General features: G+C 32.7%; 1 protein-coding gene across 5 annotated transcripts; it reads right to left on the reverse strand.

Annotated features, from left to right (window-relative positions):
- Nucleotides 1-5,304: 5,304 nt before the first annotated feature.
- LOC119836762 (regulation of nuclear pre-mRNA domain-containing protein 2) lies at nucleotides 5,305-15,589 on the reverse strand. Of its 5 annotated transcripts, none has more exons than XM_038362217.1 (15): nucleotides 14,927-15,589; nucleotides 14,251-14,395; nucleotides 13,376-13,505; nucleotides 12,927-13,102; nucleotides 12,156-12,324; nucleotides 11,849-11,980; nucleotides 11,507-11,623; nucleotides 10,947-11,075; nucleotides 10,347-10,429; nucleotides 9,149-9,262; nucleotides 8,389-8,467; nucleotides 7,706-7,792; nucleotides 7,215-7,291; nucleotides 6,569-6,650; nucleotides 5,305-6,299 (listed from the first exon to the last, which is right to left on the reverse strand). In XM_038362217.1, exons 1-15 carry the CDS (start codon nucleotides 15,211-15,213, stop codon nucleotides 5,530-5,532), a joined length of 2,577 nt encoding a protein of 858 aa, XP_038218145.1. In that variant the 5' UTR covers nucleotides 15,214-15,589; the 3' UTR covers nucleotides 5,305-5,529. The 5 variants fall into 5 exon arrangements, with proteins under 5 accessions (XP_038218145.1, XP_038218144.1, XP_038218147.1 ...); XM_038362216.1 differs by having other exon boundaries at nucleotides 9,149-9,259; nucleotides 11,849-11,983; XM_038362219.1 differs by having other exon boundaries at nucleotides 5,305-6,296; nucleotides 11,849-11,983.
- Nucleotides 15,590-20,893: the final 5,304 nt, after the last annotated feature.

Genomic DNA, 20,893 nt, shown 5'->3' on the forward strand with positions numbered 1-20,893 from the left:
ACCCATAATCCAGAGCTAAATTAAGTTCGATGTTCATCCAAGTTTGGCTATTCAACTTGACGCTTGGCCTAACTTCAGCTATAATACACCTTTAACTTGCTCACTCCCGACAACTTACCTGTATTTTTAATGGTCATTAATAAGCAGGCTCTATGAAATTGTTGGTAAAGTTTACCATCCATCATCGCGTTATAACCGAGTATAAAAGGCTTTCAACAAAAACCGGTATGGTTTGTAGGTAATGTTTGTACTTGACTTACTTTAGTCACAATACACAACGGCATTGCTATACCAAATGATGTGATCAAGTTTGGCCCTATTGGTTTTTTTAGCCGACGTTCCCGAAAACAGAGAAAATTCTCAGTTCGATGTCTCTTTCTCTTGTAACTCGATAACTCCGTATGTTTCCAACCGGTTGAGGTGATTCTTTTTGTGTTTGACGTTAAATTGTTGTCATTTGGTCCCTTTGTAGAATCCGGAGTGGTGGTATCCACCCTAACCGGGACAATCATGGCATTTTATGAAGACAATGATTATGATAAAGAATTATCGAATTGATATAGTGATAAAAATCTCTTTATGATGAGGATAATGAAGGGAACACATAGTTTTAGAAGAAATACTTATGTTTGTATGTTACGCAATTGCTTGATTTTCTACTTACTGTATTCCTGTTTTGGTGCCAATAAATGTCTACTAGCTGTGACCCGCGGTTGAAACCGCGTAAGCGTGCTGCGTAACCGTATCCCGTAGGAATATCGGTATAAAAAGTGCCTATGTGTTATTTCAGTTGTCCAGCTATCTACGAAGCAAAATAGTATTATTATTCACCAATAGATGTCAGGAAAAAAAAAACACGAATAAAACACGAATATGACATTTTCTAAAAAAAATTCCTAGCTAGATCGATTTATCGCCCCCGAAACCCCCTGTATACTAAATTTCATGAAAATCGTTGGAGCCGATTCCGAGATTCCAATTATATATATATATATATATATATATATATATACACAAGAATTGCTCGTTTAAAGGTATAAGATGTATGTATATATCTAAATATTGTTTTGTAATCACAAATATGTTTTTCTGTTGAATTATGAGCAAGCAAATATACGTATATTCGCAGAAGGGCAGTATCGAGAGTACTCTATACCAATAATATTAAGAGGTAAAGATTAGTTATATATGAGTTTGTGACGTATAGGGGATAATCTCGGGAACTACTGAACGGATCATAAAAATTATTTTAACAATAGCGATCCACGTTACCCGAGTGTCCATAGGCTTGTCTGTATCCCGGCTCAGCGCAAGCGGAGCCCAGCCGAGAGGCAAGTTTAGAGCAGAGCAGTTTTCTTACAATTTCGGTTGTTTATTTTTATTGTGAGAAGAAAAAACATTTTGTAAGAACAATAAAATAGATGTTTTGGAGTAATGAGTTCTGAATAAGTAGTTGGCAAAATCAAAATAAGAACATACCCTTTCCAAATTGCTAATAGCAATTTCAGATTCTATTCAGTTACCTAACTTGTTGCCATGTACATAAAAAAACTGCCTTTCTTAAAGGCTTGTAAGCTCAGAACACCTCAGTATAAGATTTAGGTAGGAAAATAAAACTACTTTTTGGTATATCTATCTTTTACTTACACGTCTCATTAATATATGTAATAAACTATTAAAAATTATTGCTTTTACAGTATGTACATTATTTACAAATATTTACAAGACAACTGTTATACAAGCTCCATAGATGTTATTAATGCTTTAAAAAATCACACACAACACATTAAATTCATATTTCTCTTTCACTCTTAAACTTTTGTACATAAAAAAGACAATGATAATAAACATCGATGAATAAAATACCTTGTTGTTGATAATATTAAAAAAAATAAAAAATACCTAAATTATAAAGGAACAATTTTAGCAATAAATTTAATTTTGAGTACCTATTAACAAAATCATATTTTTGTCTCACTAATCTTTGAATCGCCTAATTTTACACACACTGATGTCTCTGATAACAAGATAACAATCGGCATATACTTTTTTACGTTATCTGACAGATAAACTTACCAGAGGATATTCAGAAGCTACAAAACCGGCCTTTTAACTTAAGTCTTAAATCAGTTTCACGATATTGTAATGTTAAAACACGTAAGGCATAAGATTCCAGCTTGTTTCTTAATTAATAAACATTGCTAATTATTATAAAAGTCCTAAATTTTATGTGATATGTAATTAACTATTGCTTCATAAAAATATTACCTATATTATGTACTTTAACAAAACCTAGGGTCAATTTTGAAATCTTGGTTAAAATTTATTTGTCGAATATCGTATTAAAGAAACATTTCATTAATTCTTCGTCTTAGCATTTCACATGTGACATTTTTATATTGTTGTGTAATTGATACTTTATTGGACTGCTAGGTTTTAACCAGAGATTGAAGAATCGACCCTAAGTCTATCTATGTCTAGGTTTCTATAGTGCCGATTATAGGGAAATACATATAATACAAATTGTGCGTTGTATGGAGTCATCGCCGTCGAATCTAGAAAGATCTGTAACTTTTTGCCTAAAATATGTTTTAATCGTAATTTATATTTTTATTTTTATCTTATGTGACTATACTTTTAGATTTTAGCTATATTGTTAGCTATATTTCGGAAAGTTAACATAACACTGCCATTCCCACAATCTATGCATATTTATGGTATATTTTACTGAGAAATTATGAGTTTGGGTTTTGACATAACATTTTCCGTCATAAATTTTTTTTCCACAAAACAAAATAAGTTTAATAATTTCGACCCAAAACTTCGCCGACCCTTCTAAAGCACTACGCTTACTAGATATTATATATACGAAATACACAACATAAACAAAAACATAATAAAAAAAAACATTCATTCATTTATACAAAATAATTTAGATTTTGACTTAGTAAAGACTATGTTTTTCACTTGGTATAGTTGTTTAAAATTATAAAATAGATCTATCAATGCATTCGAAACAGATGTTCTAACTACTTTGATACAGGACGCCTCGACATTACAATTAAAATATAATTGTTTTATACAGAAAAGGTCACCGATGTTTCTAGTAGGGTTCTGGTTTCTGTTCTTGATTCTAAAATGGAACCAAATGACAAGAATTTTGAAAGAAACTTAAAAAGAAATCCTGTCAATAGGATGAAAACTCACGGGGTTATTGAGAAAGAAAAAGCAATCAATCGAATTGAGAACCTCCCTCGTTCTATCTGTCCGTCCGTCTATTCATCACTAGACTGTATCATAAACCGTGTTATAAAAATACGATTGTTATTAAAGTATACGATGATAAATTGGACGGGTAAACAAATCTTTTGCAGTTGCTCTAGCTTAATTACGAAAACTTATCGCAAATCCGACTCACACTTGACCGATTTTTTATACAATATACTACAACCTGTTCCCTGGCTCTGGCCGAACATTTGTATATTTGTTAGCTTTCCAAATTATTCGAGTTATCTAAGTTAATCTAAGCGAAAACAACACTAAAATCGTTCAGCCGCTCTTGGGTGAAGCGGTGGAGTTAACACGATTGTCACTTTTCACTTTCTTTCAATACAGGAGACGAATTTTCATCTAGCTTCGGTGTTTCTATACCTACCTTCTTATCAAATAGCGATAAATAAGATCACGAGGTAAGAACCGATAAATATACCGAACAAAAAGTATTTAGAGTAAAACAAAAATGACGTGAGCGAATTCGCAGCTACCACTAGTATATTTGTTAAACTTATAACATTATCCTACTTATAATATATAATATAATATAATATAATATTAAATATCCTTCCTAATATATCATAATGCGAAAGTTTGTAAGAATGTGTGTGTTTGTTACTCTTTCACGCAAAAACTACTGAACCGATTGCAATGAAATTTGGTACCTAGACAGCTGAATAACTGGAATAATATATAGGCAACTTTTTTCCCGATATTCCTACGAGACACGGACTTACGCGGGTGAAACTGCAGGGGGTAGTTAGTTAATGCATAAAACTCTGCAAATGTTTGTTTTAGTTTAATTCAACCTTAATAAACAACGAGTGCTAAAGTAAGAACTCGGCGTTTAGTTATTTTCAATATTTTTATATTATATAATTGTCAAAAAACAACATTGCTTTTAATTGCTACAATAATAAAAAAACAGTCTATGCGGTGATAATAGTTGGGCAAATTTTTGTTCACGTAGTTCGGGCAAAATCAAACAGATGGCGCTGATTTCAATAAGAGGATTGCTGAAGACTATTACAATACATATCGTTAAATAAATATTGCCAATATAACAATTTCATTTAGATTTATATAAAAACCCACCCACTTCTCGACTGATGACTCATCCTAAATCCACATTCACTACAAGTGTGTATGAACTATATCATTTTTGTGGCGCCAATTTTTCTAACGTTAAAAAAACAAATACTAATGTAATAAAAATAATATTTGACTTCCACGCGTACCAAAATAATTATTACGGATAATAAATAAGTATATAATTAGTAAGATAGATTATACAAAATATTATAGCTTATAAATCATTCAATTATTTCGTGATCCACATACGTACAAAACCTTTTATACCTTCTAAATTATATACATAATTCCCCCTTTTGATAATAATATAGATACAAGTTATAATCATAATTAGTAAATATAAATTGTATACTAAATAGGTATTGCTATCGTGTTTGTACCCAAATTATTCTTTCGAGCTTGTGCTATGAAATTTTGTTAAATATTCTAGGTTAGCCACGACTATTAATTAATTCGTCCTAATTTTTTATCTATTCTATTTTAATACACATTGCTTTTAAGGGAATTTATTTGCTTTATATGTGATCGATTCCTTTATTTTCCGCCATCAAAATACCTAGTTTTGTTAACTGCATTTAAGATTAAAACGTAAGTATATTGCTTTTAATTTCACTTAACCAAATTTGTACTTTTCTATCCAATTTACCACGAACACAGTTCAGTAAGGGGCACATATGTTTCTATTTCGCCGTAGTTATTTCATAACTGCCAATATTTTAAACTATCACCAATATCCTACATACAAAATGGACGGATGTTTCTTTATAAAAAAATCTTACTAGTTATCATATCAACCTTATTAGATTTGTTAACGAACAATAAAATAAACATATCACACAGTAAAAACAACGGTGACTATATTTTGTTTTTAATTACACAATAGAATGTCATCTATATTGAAAAACAAGCTGAAATTTTATACTAACATTAATTTACACTAAATATATAGAGCGAGTGTATGCAGCATGTGAATGCTATCACATTCGTTATCAACTATTGATATCACGAAAACATAATTATATACATAAATATGCACTTTAACACAAAAAAGTATGTGAAACGATATTTTCTTCAATCACTCGCACATTAGAAATAAAATCGGGGCTGTAAAAATCTATATCCCATACACTCGCCCACGACAGTCCATACATTTGGATAAAGTCGTCACCAAAACCGTTGCGGCCTTGGCCCCATCCATCTATTCGGCATCCTGGGGCCGTTGCGGGGCCAAAACTGCGGGGAGAATTGTCCCCGTGGGGGGAAGTTAGATCGCGGCCCCCAATTTCTAGGGAACCTTTGTCTGGGCCCGTTCCAATCGACGTCTTTGGAATAATCGTCCACGTGTCTCACTTCCATGTCTAAACTGCGCGTGCGCAGGTCATCATCATACGCGCTATCGTTTGAATTCTCTTCGCGATCGTAATTCGGAGAATCCTCGTATGGATGTTGGTTCTGCGGGTAATTGTTTGGATGGTTCTGTGGAAAGCTGTTTGGATGGTTCTGTAAATTGGCTGGGTGGTTTTGGGGTAAGTTATTTGGATGGTTGTGGGGTAAGTTGTTTGGATGGTTATGGGGTAAGTTGTTTGGATGGTTGTGGGGCAAGGTGTGGTTCTGGGGCATGTTTGGATGGTTCATGTGGTGATTTTGGGGCAGGCTGTTCAGGTGATTCTGCGGCAAACTATTCGAGTGACTCAGAACTGGAGCAGAATTCGGGTGTGAATTGGTTGGGAACTCTGGGGGCATGGTGAACTTGAGGTTCGGGGGCATTTTCTCGAAGGGATTGGACAGTGGTGGTATTATTGGGGCGGAATGCGGCCCGTCCGTTTGCGTGTTGTTGTGCACGTCCTTCACTTTGTCGTCGCCGCCGACTAGCACTTTGTTGTTGTTGAATGAGTTCCGCCTGTTGTCCATTTGGCTTTGTGGATACATTGCTTCTGAAAAATTAAATATTGCTATAATTAATATAACATACTTAGCAGCTCACACACCTATAACAACAAAAGCTTCGTAACAAGAAAATGGCACATATTTCACGTGCATCACGTCTGTTCATAGATTATTATAAATTAAATCCTTTCTTATGTTATCTTATTAACTACCACACACACACACATACCCACCACCCCACAGACACACACAAACACACACACACACACAAAGTCCCCCTCACACACATACATAAACTTAAAAGCCAAACCCTTACGTTGTTCCTCATCCTCAGAGAGGTCCATATCGACACTCTCAACTATGTCTGGTGGAGGTACCATGGGAGGCACTCGGTAGTCCTGGAAAAAATTAATTCAATATAGGAAAAAAAAACACATTCACAAGATGAATTAATAATTGAGCAACGTATTACTATTTAAATATTAAATAATTTCCTGTCTTCTACTACACTGCTTATCCCCCTAACAAAATCATAAAAATCCCACGGGAAATTCTTTAAAATTTTTCAATTATCTATAATTTTTATCAATCACTACATCATAGGAAGTAAAGTCACTTCCCTCGTCTGTATGTATGCTTAGATCTTTAAAACTACAGAACAGATTTTGATAGGGCTTTAAACAATAGACAGAGTGATTCAAGAGGAAGTTTTATATTATGCACTAGCATACCCGGCCACGCATTGCTGTGGCTGAGGCTAAATTTATTGTTAATTATAAATTATCGAGATAATTAATCGAAATAAAAACTTTCCTTTATCTTAAGTTGGACCAAATTACACATAAAATGCCAAATTTCATCAAAATCGGTTGAGTTGTTGAAAAGATCATTGGGAACATACATAATGATACTGGATTTTTATATACTAAGATAATAAAAATAACTGATTAAATAAAACCTACCTGATCAACAGATACAGGATTGTGCTGCCTCTGTGGTAATTGATGAGTGAGCGATATTAAATTCCTGTGATCTACATCTGGAAACAATTAAATATTTCAATATTAAATCGCTACATATCTATCCGTATGTAAGCTTAGATCTTTCAAACTGATTTTAATCAGGGGTGGCCGAGAGGCTAGGCGTTGCTACGGTTTGACAAAAAGTCGCGGGTTCGAATACCGCCTCGTAATCATTTTTTTTTCTATTCTTTAATTTTTTTCTTCATATCAATCAATGTTTTTATTTTTTTATGTCATAGCGGACAACTGAGCTGGTGGTTCGCTTGATGGTAAACGATCACCACCGCCCATGAACAAAGGCTCGGAAATGTGAGAATGCGCTGCCCGCTTTTAAGGGATAAGGAGAGGATTGATGACTGGAAAGAAGGAAAGGACTGGGAAGGGTAAGGAAAAGGATATGGGCCTCCGGCTCCCCAAATTTAATTAATTACCTTGCTGTACCGGATGCCTCGCAGGGGGGGTGACTGGCGCGAGGGTGGGCATACTGGGCATCAATCTGTGATCCACGTCTTCTATATCTACGGAAATAAATATTTACACTTATTATATAAAAAAAAACACGCTTAATAATTGTCCAAACTATAAAATGCTTTTGAAATTATCAACAATTATATTTTCATCATCATTTCATAACATTGTAAGTTTTATAGCATTCAAATGCTTTTAAAATCAAAAACTTTTTTTATTCATTAGAAAGTTCTGAGCTATATTTTTTGTCTATCTTAAAGTAATAAAGATATTTTAATTTTTTTTTTTTCTTCTAGTTTCAGTTAGGCTAGCAAATTTTATGCCATTCATTTCAATATTATGAGCTTTTGTTACCTCATAAATAATTCCATTTTTAAACATGTTTCACAAAATAATAAAAAGACAGATATGACAAAGGAATAATGAAATAATTAATTTATTAACGTTTTATATGAATATGCCTGCTTTCCGTAGCACACACATATAACACGAAAAAATATTGGGAATCTATTTATCTTCACTATTTTTGTTTATTTATTCTAATGCTCTCTTTTCACAATCGGTATAAAATAAATCGCACTGAAACCATCAAATTGATGGTAATTTTTTTTTTTTATCATAATTTCTCAACTTAGATATAACTTACGTCCCAACATAGGTAATACGGGTGGTGGGGGTGGTGGTGGCAGAATACCCCTGTGGTCTACGTCCAGCGCGGAACTTTCCTGAAAAAAAAATAACATCATTAGTATATACCCTATAGATATTTCTTCAGTATGCGTATCTTATATTATTTTTAGTATACATGAATTGTAAATTCTTAAAAAAAAATCTCTTAGCCTTTATATTATGTCGTTTACATAAAGCAATGGTTATTTGGGCTATTTAATCTCTTGCATAAAGTATTATGGGTCTTAAAAAATTTTGTCCCTGAAAAAAACAGACAGATATGACACATAGTTTTAATAAAACACTAACATTAAAGCGGATAGTTTGTTGGTTTAAACGTTTTATTCCCATGAACTAGTGGAACGATTTCAAATATTCTTTCACCATTGGATATTTACGTGATTCCTGATTGCTAAAGGATATATATTTATCGCGTGGCTCCCGGGTAAAAGTAGCATATGTTCTAATCCAGACTAATTATAGTCAGTGATAGATTACTATGTCTGTACCAAATTGAATACAGATAAGATAAGCTGTTTTCGCGCGAAATAGTAACAAACATCCATACATCCGTCCACACTTACAAACTTTCGCGTTTATAATATTAGTACGATTAGTTAATTACCAGCTCGTGTGTTAATTTCTACCTTCAAAAAGAGGACACCCTTTATCCAACTTGAAATAATATTTATACCGCATAACTCGACGCTGCTGATATATATTTCTTAATAACATACCGTCGGTCTATCGATAACGGCGGGTACCGACAGTGGCGGTACCATTGGTTGTACGAGCGTCGGTGGCGAAGCTGGCGGTTCGGCGAATACCGCCCGGTTCGATGCGATCGGCTGCTGAAACAGTTGATAGCCAATGTACGTCTGGCTGTCTGTCTGTCTGCCTCTTCTTTACACCTTAACCACTAATCCGATTTGGTGTTATAAATGCCAATGTAAGGCTGTGTGTCTATCTTTCCTTACGCCTTACCCGCTGAGGGCAGACTGCTTGTTTATAGTATAAATTGTAGTATAATTATTTAAATTCGAATGCCTATATATCTGTAACGCTTCACGAAATGCTTATCTATCTGTAACGCTTCACGACTTAACATAGCATCATTATTGGGATGAAAATTGGTTTCAAAACCGTTAAAGGCCCAAATTAAAGCATTTGTTAAAAAAAAATCAACCCTTCTATAGTTTATAAAGGGTGTGAAAGTTTTTACACGTGTCTTCGGCTTCAGTGGTTTAGAAGGATTATGAGAAAATTTAAGAAAATTGAAAATTACCATACATGTCACTTTTTTAATATAACGCCATCTAGTGAAATTTATAAATTTCGGAGTGAAAAAAATGCGCATCATATTGGATCTTTAAGTGGAAATGAGATGCATTAATGCTTTAGCCTCCAAACTGCTTTCGGACACAAAATAACACAATCCATGTTACAGCTATATTAGTATTGATAGTAAATTTATAATTTGACTAAAGTAATATGAAAAGTTACCTCAAAGAAATAATACTGAAATAAAAAAACAAATAAAACATAAAACAAATTATTGTAATTCGATTTTGCTGGTCTTTAATTGGAATCTATATGGAAAATGGTGCTATTTAACCCTCGACGCAAAAAAAAATACCGCATGTATATAAGTTTGACGTGTCTATGTAGGATACTGTGGCATCGCATCTCCTAGCGGATGAACCGATTTTGATATTGTTTTCTTGTGTGAAACGTAAAATAGTTGGAAGTGTTCACAGCTGTGCCTGTTAAAAATCAAAGATTCCGACCGCCACAAAATGATGGATTAAATATTTTTTTCAATATGGATATCACACTATGAAAAATCTTGTAGAATACTATTTAAAATTCAAGATGGCCGCCAGCACAAAATTAATATACCTACTTGTTTAATTTTGAAAATGTTTTAAAACCTACCGTCACTGGAGGCACGCTCCACGCGTTATTCGTCCATTGGCTGCTGACCACCGCTTCTGGTAAGTAATGCTGTTCGACCTCATCTACAAGTAAATAATAAACACGTAAAAACTGTGAAGTGGCATTTTTTTTAATGTCACACTTGTAAAAGCTTTGGGGATGAGTTCAAAGAAAAACTTAAGTAACATACGTACGAACGTTTTTTTCTAAAAGACTTACTAGACTGTTTTCTAATAAGGAAACAGTAGAAGAAATATCAAAAGAAATTGCAGAAAACTGCAAAGCAGAAATTTCGTCACGTCATATTGACTGAAAAAGAAAATTTTATATATCACATCTAATATATAAAATTCTCGTGTCACAGTTTTCGTTGCCATACTCCTGCGAAACAGCTTGACCGATTTTGACGAAATTTTTTGTGCTTATCCGGTATGTATGAGAATCGGCCAACATCTATTTTTCATCCCCCTAAATGATCAGAGTAAGGCAGAACAGCGTTTGCCGGGTGCAGCTAGTATTATTATAAAAGTTTTCTATTACACACCGAAAATGAATAATAAATACATTTATTTGTATTAAACGATAAGAATGAGAACTCACCGCTCCCGGCGGTAACGGCGTCCATACTCCCATAGAAGGAGGTGGGCGGCGGCGGGTTGCCCGTGCTGTCCGGGGTCAGCAGGTCCAGCCCGGGCAACGCCTCTTGCGACTTTTGGGACGCGCTACCCACTGTTCAGATTAGAATATAGATATATATATATATATAGTCAATCAGGGTCATTGTATGGGAGGAGTGGGCGGGGAATAATAATAAATAAACACTTCAATTATCTTTTAACCATGTTAAAAAAAAAAACTTTTTTTATTTTTTCTAATAAGAATAGTTTTTTTTTTAATATTCTGGATCTAAATATAATATGAATGTGTAAAACAGTAAGTGGGTGACAGGCCCGCGCTTTCAAGGCAATTGGCAAAGAAAAAGAAATACAATAACACTACAAAAAGAAATAAACTAAAATGTCTATTAGGCGGTGTTTTAGATATAAACGTTTCATACCTTTAAATTCTAACACGAAATAATTTTACAATCGCGAGCGAAGCCGGGCCGAACAGCTAGTCTAAGCATTAAAATTTACTCGTGTTTTATTTCAACAACTCACCACTATTGACTGGGGAAACGGAATTATTCTCGGCCGGCGTGAGTGTCTTCAAGAAGTCATTTATACTGAAGTCCTGTTTATCACTTGGCCTTGTGTTTATTACTTCTATTTTATTGGCTGTTATGGAAAATTTTACGTGTTTGAGATATATTGATGTAAATTGTACTATTTAATGAATTTAAATGTTCCAGTCAACTTATATTTAGCATTAAGAAGTACTGGCTTAGGAAATATTGATTGTATGTAAGTATATTAAACCTAACATATATCTGGATAGTGTACAGATGCATGATTTAAATCAAATACTATAATAACATAATTTCTATCAATATTCGTTCTTACCATTAGTGAGATCGATTTCATCGTTGAACATGGCCAACGGGTTGTCCGCAGTGAGGAACGACGACAGGCCCAAATTGTAGAGGGAACCATCGGCAGATACAGTCGTGTTGAACGTCTGATCTATGTTGTATGCTACTGGAAGAGAAACTACACTATTGGCTAGTAATTTACGGATGGCCCTTTATATTACTTTTATATGGGCCGTAGATTTAAGTTATTTAAGATATTTTAACTGTTAAAAAATTAGTTTTTATTTCTCTTTGATTGGGCTTAACCCGAGCACAGTCAAAGCAAAAGGTTGGTATACCTTCATCTTCATTTTCAGCCGATTGCGGCAGATCCAGGTCCTCGTCAGGCCCTGGCGACGGTACATCCTCCTCCTTGGGGGGCGAAGGTACACCACTGGGCAGGGTGGGGATCAGCTCGTCAAGCTTCCGTTTTAGTGCTCTCACTCGGGCGCCAAAGTTCTTGTACGCCTGAATTTTTGTGACGGACATTAAAAAACAGATGCAATGAGCAAAAATAACAAATTGCTTAATAGCAGACACAAAATGTATAAATTAGGTACACCTGTTAGTAACACCACTTATAACTAAAGAATTAAGAACAAAGCTGATTTTTTCATAGCTATTTTGTTTATATTGGCATAATACTGTTTTTTAGTTTTGAATTTAACAAATTGGTGATAGTATAATAGTATATAGATAAATGATAGTAAGATAATAGCTTCAGAGTAATGCAAAAAGGATAACAGGATTTCCCACTAATAGAAGATGATTATACAACTTTAGGCAACAAACAGACATTGAGCTTTGGTGAAAAATGTTGCAAAAATTAGATAATTATTTATTCAATGTTGCATTGGTTGTTTTGTCGCTAACAATTTGAAGATATGAGTGTATATTAAAAAAAACTGTAATGAAAGCTCAGAAAATAAATAGTTGTTACTTAACTACTATAATTACCATGATTGTTTTGTTGTGAATAAATATATCAGAAAATATCATGATGCTTGACATTTTCTATTTCCGATAATATTAAAAAAATATTTCAAACATTTCAATGTACAATTACTCACGTAAGCAACGACTTTCACTTCGCCCCTCTGCGTGGAATAGTATTGGTTGGCAGAATTCAATAAGGCCAGCAAAGCTTCTCTCGCTACTATCTCCCTCTGTAATGCCTGCGTGTACCTCTCTATACATCCGACACCTTCACTTATTTCCTTTTCCACGTCGCTCTTTAGACATCTTTCTGTAAAAATATTTAAAATACACCATACTTATAAGAACAATGATGAATTTTTGTTTTCTAATAAAATACATAGAATTGTTCACACCTGATACCAAATTTAATGCAATTAGCATTTCTTTGTTGTACATACTGATATGAAAATTTTTTTATGTTATCAAAATCAATTTACAAAAACCGTTATGTACCTCATAATAAGGCCACAAAAAAATTCCCTTGTAAGTTCAATATAAAATGTAAAAAAAAAAAACAATACAAATACACACAAACAATCACCTTTCAAGTTTGCACACAGTGCATCAGCATCAGACAGATCCAAACTGCACTCATGTATATGCTTCAACCTTAAATCAGTGTCCGCTTCCAAAACAGAACACTGTTTTATTTTGTTAACTAATTGCTGTGGCTGAAATGGAATAATTTTTTTTTTTGTGGATTTACTTGTTGAAAAAGCTAAACTTTATGATCCACACATATCTAAGATTGTTTAAACCATTAAAGTTTGTGCAAAAAACAATATTTCAAGACATAACAAAAATATTATTTTTGAGAGCAAACTTATATAAATCAGCTAGTCTTGCAATAAGTACAGTAGTAATTTATTATCAGTAAATTTTCTTATAAATAGTATAGGTTGTTAAGGGACACAATGAGAAGAAATTTATTTTAATATCACAGCCTTCCAAAATAATATTAAAGTTTAAAAATATTTGCCATGCCAAAATTTCATATAATCCTCGCCATTTGGCAGCAATATACATATCATAAGCTAGTATAAGTTCTAAGCTGATGTTGATTATTTTTTAAAATGGTATAAATTTAAAGACACATTTTTATTTAATACATTTTAAGCCCTAATAAATTCAAAATCAAAGATTTATTAAATAATTTGGACTTTTTTTAAAAGGAGAAACCCCGCAAAAACTATTGTAGATCTTTTATACTCATTACATTATTAAGCTGTGGCGCCTTATGATTAAAGCCACACTCGGCATATATACTTATATTTTTCTTGTTAAATAATGTTTTAGTGTATGCTTTGTAAGTCACCCTTAAGAAATAAATAAATAAATTATAATTTTACAAACTTACTACATCAGGTTACACTACATACATGGACAATATAAGTATTTTTTGTCTTAAAAACTCACCTGAAAATCTAAATCATCATCAGTCTTTTTAACAGCTCCAGCAACTAGCAGACCGGTTAGGTCTGACAAAAACTCATCATCATATACAGATCTTTGCTCCCATATCTTTAATATGCGTAGAATTTTTGGCCGAACCTTTTCATCTCTGTAATAATAATACTGAACATTAGAGGCATGGTACATAAAAGTTTGGTTTATCATCAATCACAATTAATAAAATACAATTAAATTTGTGAAACAATTGAAATTGTAAATGAAAGACATGTATTTGAAGAGGCAAATTAAAAATAAAACAAACTATTGCCAAGATACTCACTATGAATTGGAGTGGAAGCTTCTTGCAATGTTGGTTTTCAGTGATTTAAAAGCAACTTAACTAAGATAACAGTAACAATTTTTTACTTTTTCCAGTTTTAAACCATGTACTTACTACTAAAATTTTGTAAAATCATATAGATTTTGTTACCCTTTCATGTGAAAACCACTGAACGGATTTTGATGATACTTGCCCATGTTAAATGTACTTAGTGGTAGTGTTAGTAGTAGTGGGCTTATGTTAAATGTACCAGAACACGGAATCTTTAGGAATACTTGCATTTGCACGTGAATCAGCTATTCCCGCTGTTAAAATTATTGTTAATACACACATCCAATAAAAATTTTTAATAATACACACCTGACAAGTGGAGTTGCTTTTTGTAAATTAAGTCCCCAACTTTCAACAAACTCATAATTCTTTCTCTTACTATATTGGATAACATCATTGGCTAAATAGAATAGTACTAATCTTTGCTCAATTTTAACTCGCTTCAAAACATTAAGCCAACTGGAGACAATTTTCTTGTGGTGCGTTCTTTGTTTTAAACACCAGGAAGATAACGACTGAATACTCTCCTGAGTATCTTTTAGCTGCGTCAATTTCTTTTCAAACTCCAGTGTATTGAATTCTTCAGTTTCACCCATTTTTTGGGTAATATTAGCACATAAACATTGGATCAAAATAATCGAACTAAATTCTCCATTTCGTCACAGCACTTTTAAAACTTTACCAAGTGTCAAAATAAAAACATGGAAATATGATGTAATTTTCAAGATTCTTCATTAAATAACCCAAAAATTGTTTACACTGCGTTATTTAACCGCGTTGTTGTGTTGATATGGAATTAGTGAATGCATCTACACAACTATCACAAATAAATGAAACGATACTATAACAGTATCTGTTAGGATGATATTTTAATTATATCAATCAATATATAGATATCTACTTTGTTATTTACCTAAATAAATTGGTAAAACTTTATTTAGGATTTCATAAAGCAACAACCGCCATTTTCTTTACAGTAAAGATTAAACATAGCTGTCATTACAGTCAAAGTGACGTAATACACAGATGTTACAATAGCAGTAAAAAAAGGTACATAATATGTGTCCAAAAAGACCAATATTAGATTTAAAACTACTAAAATATTTTAATGACTTACATTAAATCTGATTGTCAGAGGCTGTTTCCTATTTCTATCATGGTTCTATGTCGGAGGAATTAGGCGAACACAATACAATAATTCGTGATTATGACTGCCTGATTCTGGTGTTGCTGTAGGTATTTGAATTTAAATAATTTTGTTATTATTCAGCAGCATTATTATATATATTAAATTAATCTTGGATCTTACACAGGTTAGCCTTGGTGCACATACGTTGTTTGTGCATCGGGCATCGGGCATTGGAAAATTACTTGTCATTTTTGTTACGATTCTGGAGCGTATACAACGTATTTATTAGGTACTTCAAAAATATCTTAAGGGTGAGGTAAACAGACACAATATAGAATTTTTTTTTTATTATTATACAAACCCAATATAAAAAAGCTTAGATAAGTATTACAAACATACGAAGATAAGTAAATTATATTTCGATACATCACTTAGTGACATAAATACTCTTGAAATTTCAATGAAAATGTAGACCCAGCTTTTTAGTATAATAAAATACTTATCGAGATTCATTCTAAATTAGCATGGAACATTCATTTTTTTATATTTTCCGCTCTGACCGCCTACTTTTATGCATTCTTTGTAAAGAAAAAATCACGAAGACTAATCAGTTTAATATCAGAGTTTGTAAAAAGTTTAACACTAATATTCAGAGCATCGGGAACTAACGGATAGGTAATATCGGAAATTTGTGAATAACTAATACTTGCATTTATATATTTTTTACATAAACAATCAATAGCGAGTTGCGTGATAATTTTACATTTTAGAATTTACCCCTTCATCCGTCAATCACCCTGATGCACCTTTCATATAATTCTTTACGTAAAATTGACTTAAAATAAAACTCTCAAAGCGATTAGAAAAAGCGATAAAGCGATTTAGAAAATAGTACTGACATAATAATAATAATGTAAAAAAGAACAAAGTCTGTTGTCTCTCAGTCTCTGGGTAAAGTCGTTAACGCTACATTGATAAAAACTAAAAAAAAAAATAATGCCTGCGTTCAGTTCTATGGGTAGATGAAAATTTACTGATTTTCAAATCTTTTCTCAAAATCATTCAAAATGAATTTATTATAATACAAACTCTGGACTTCAAAATTATTAATTTTGCTCAATTTTTTTACAAACGCTGAACAGAGTGCCTTAAATATAGATCTTTGACATTTACTATCTGGTAATAAAGTTTCATTTAATATCATTATAGAGAAGATAATGAGGTCCGTATCCGTACCTGATACAATTTCATTGCATATATACCCTATAAGTATATCACCATCAATTTTCGTTGATAACGCCAAAAATCTCAAATTAGCCGTAATAACACTACCTATCACGCCCAGTAAACTCGGAATGAGTTTTTTATTATCTCTTAGATTTTGTGTAAACATTATCAATGATTTGTGCGCAAGATTCGCTACTTCGTCTACCCCTGAAGGATTCTCAGCCTTTATTTTCCGCATCATTATATACAGTTGCACGTCTAAAACTGTTTGAAACATGACATGAGCTGGGGAGTATTCTAGAAGAATCTTATGAATATGTTCAAATATAGTGATAATGCTGTCATTATTATCGTTCATATCAAATGCTTCGTTTTTGAGTTGTTTGATGAAACGATCAAAGAATTCAATCACGACGAATTTATTATTAACAACTACATTCCAATGTTTAAATAAGAGCTCTAAAATTGTTTGCAACATTGCAAGTGATTCCTCCAGTTCACTTTGATTATTACACGTTACTATATATTTATATGTGAAAAGCCATAATTGCTCTCGTAATTCTATCAATTCTTTTTTATGGTCCTGCAGTATTCCCTTTTCATGCAACATGTAATTAAGGTGTTCATCGATTAATTCAGTTCTGCAAAAATGCCTATCTGGTATATAATTTCTCATTGCATTTACTATTCTTTGCTTTATAGCGATGTTTCTTGTTTTTTTATTTGAAAACTTTTTTACTGATAACCAAGCAGTTTTTAATAAAGTAGTCTTAAATCTCGAAGGTATATCGTCGGAGAGCATTGTATCGTACAATTCATTTTGATCGTCCTCGACTAAATTCGATGTGATGGATATTAAAGAATCCACCAATTCGTCTTGGGTAGTCTCCAAGGATTTTGATATTTTTTGAACAAGAGCTTTATAAATCACAACTCTTATTGACACATTCTTAGTCCTTTGCCAAATTTGGGATATCAATGCCTTTAAATCATTTGTGCGGTATACATTGAAGGCTAAACGTATACCATGTTTCTGTATTGATACTGGGTTATTTAATAGAAACCCAATTAATTTACTCGACATTGACAACGGTAGTCCCGCCAGGTATATATCAAACATAGGCATACAAAAATGAATATAATCTCCTTTAATGTACTGTGTGATACTTTCCAACGGAACTGGAGGACGGGAGTAACATGCAAAACGGCATATTTGTTCTTGAACGAATAAAACATTTTTATCAATCTTATCGTGTGCAATTTTCGCTTCGGTTGGGGCATACTTAGTCAAAAATTTTAATTTGGTAGCTTCATTCGCTACTTGGAATATACCGAACACAGAAGAACTTCCAATATAAGTTGATTCTACAGAGTTATAAGGGCTCACATTATTTTCTATGCAATTAATGAAAAAATCTACGAAGTCATTCGCCAGAACATCATTGAAAAAATAAATTCTTATTTTGCTCATCAAACGTTTAAATCTAAATTCACTATCGTTCATGCTCTCTTTGATTTCAGAAAATTTACTCTTAACCAATTTTTTATCTTTCTTTAAAAGCCGCAGAAGCGACACATCTGTTAATTTTTCTTTTTTCGCATCCTCTAAAGCCAATAACTTGTAGTATAGAAAGTCCTGAACGTTTTCTTCTATAAATGACTGTATAGTCAATGGCAAATCAACTTTCTTTTTCTTAAAATATGTTAAAAGTTCAATTAAAGTATTAACAATTCTCAACTGTTCTTGCTTTGTCGTATTTGCATCATTTTTCTCAACCGTATCAAATTTCATGACATTATAGTCATACAAGTATTTATACACTTTATCAGATTCTTCTTTCTTTAAACGTTTGCACATGTAATCGAGATCCCAATACCCTATCAAGCTTATAAGGCATAGTAGAACGTTGTTGATATCTTTGCCGTGTATTATGTTGTAAGTCAAACTTACAAATTTAAACTTTCGATTACTATGGGAGCCTGGTGTGTATACTCCCATACTGTGCAATATTTTATTAAATGCACCCCAACAGGCATCATCAAATTCATACACATTTTTTTCTGTTAAAATCTTTAAGACGAAGTCATCTTTATAAATTGCATTTTCATTAACGAATCTCTTGTAATAGTAATCAAAGAGATTTTCTAAATCTCTCTGGTTTTTGCATGATTCAATTAATATACTAACCATATCGTGTCTATCTTTATCATTTGTAGTTACGAGAATATACTGCTTTATACCTTTAAAAGCTTTATCAAAGTTTACGAATTTATACCAAATGTAGTCCTTATTGCTCCCCAATAACTCTTCACCTCTCTCTATGTGTTGCAGAGCCCATTCTTCTCTTTCTTCTACAGAAAATATATTGTAATACCTGTGCTGATAGAAGCAAATATTCATCTCAAACGGTTGATTTCCAAACTTAGATACAAAAGTACTTTTAAAAAATTTAAATACTTCTGTTTTCGGGATTAAGTCAAAAATATACTTGTATGCATCATAAAAATTACATTGCCAAAACTCATGGAGCCTTTTAGGAAAGTAAGCAATAATATATTTTTTTGCGTCCTCAGCTGTACTGTATCGAAGTAATATGCTTTTTTTAATTTTTGGAACGTATAGCAGTGGTGACCGGAGTACTCGTTCTTTGTGTTTAGACATTATGCTTTTAGATATTTTACTACCAAATCTTTCAGAAGTTATGGCTTCGGAATTACTTTCAAATAAATCCAAATACTGGTTATCATCTATATTATAAAAATATGAGAGGCGAATTAAAGCGCGTTCCTTTGGGTAACTTGAATTTAATTCCGTAATACATGCCTTAGCAAGAACAAATGAGTCGCCAACATAATTTTTTAAATGCTCAACGTAATCTTCAAGACAATTCAAATTATTCTTAACAGCATTCAATTTATACGTCTCCGATGTGGATAAAAGAAATTTGAATGCGTATTCATTCATTTTAAGATTTTTGAAATATTCATAGAACGCAATAGCCCTCGTTTCATTTCTTATCTGAGCAGCTATAGTTTTAATCGTTTTAGCTTTGATTTTCGGAGCCATGTGAGGGAATATCTCAGCCTGTAAGTAGTCGGGGTTGATGAACTCCGCATATTCATCATTATACAGCCAATCACACTTCAGAGCTCTCGTCACGTACAAGCTGTCTCCACATTTCAAGACATCCAAAATATAATCAATTTGTTTATAGTGCGATGCTACATCGATCTTATACAACCTGTCGACGTCTGATTTTTCTTCTAAATCTTTTATGTCCTCGAAAATTACTGCATTATGAATAGCTTCCGCCACCTTCGCGTTCAGCTCCTGTTGTCGATTTGCTAAACTTTCTCCAGTTAACTCGATCATTGTTACTGTAACAAAAAGGAACTATATTAATTACACTTAATTATACATATTGCATTATATTATAACCTTCACTAGATACAGCCTCATCTCACCAAGTGTTGTTTGGAGTTAAGGGATATCAGTAAAACATCGCGTAATTTTGTCTACGATAAATGAGGCAATCCGCAATACCTACAATAGATAATATTTTATGCACATATTCTAATCTGATCCTTTTAAACGGCCAAACCTCTTTAAATATAAATAACAAACTGTGTTTTCTTTCTAAATAGTTCTCATTTATTTACAACTAGCTTTCCGCCCGCAGCTTCACTCCTGTAGACTAGAAAGTTTTGTATAACATGTATTCTCGGTGAAAAGGCAGTATGACATTCTTACTACTTTAGATTTACATATAAGGTATCTTGTCAACGATTTATTATAGCAAAAAACTAATTTAGAAACCTCGTTTTTATTTTAAAAAGCCTATCTTTTATAACATGTGTTTTTTATCCACTGGTTACTCGTAGTATGGATAAAAAATATTTTTTCAAATGAAATGAAGGCT

This window comes from Zerene cesonia, chromosome 25 (genome assembly GCF_012273895.1).
Source record: "Zerene cesonia ecotype Mississippi chromosome 25, Zerene_cesonia_1.1, whole genome shotgun sequence".
NCBI lineage: Eukaryota > Metazoa > Arthropoda > Insecta > Lepidoptera > Pieridae > Zerene > Zerene cesonia.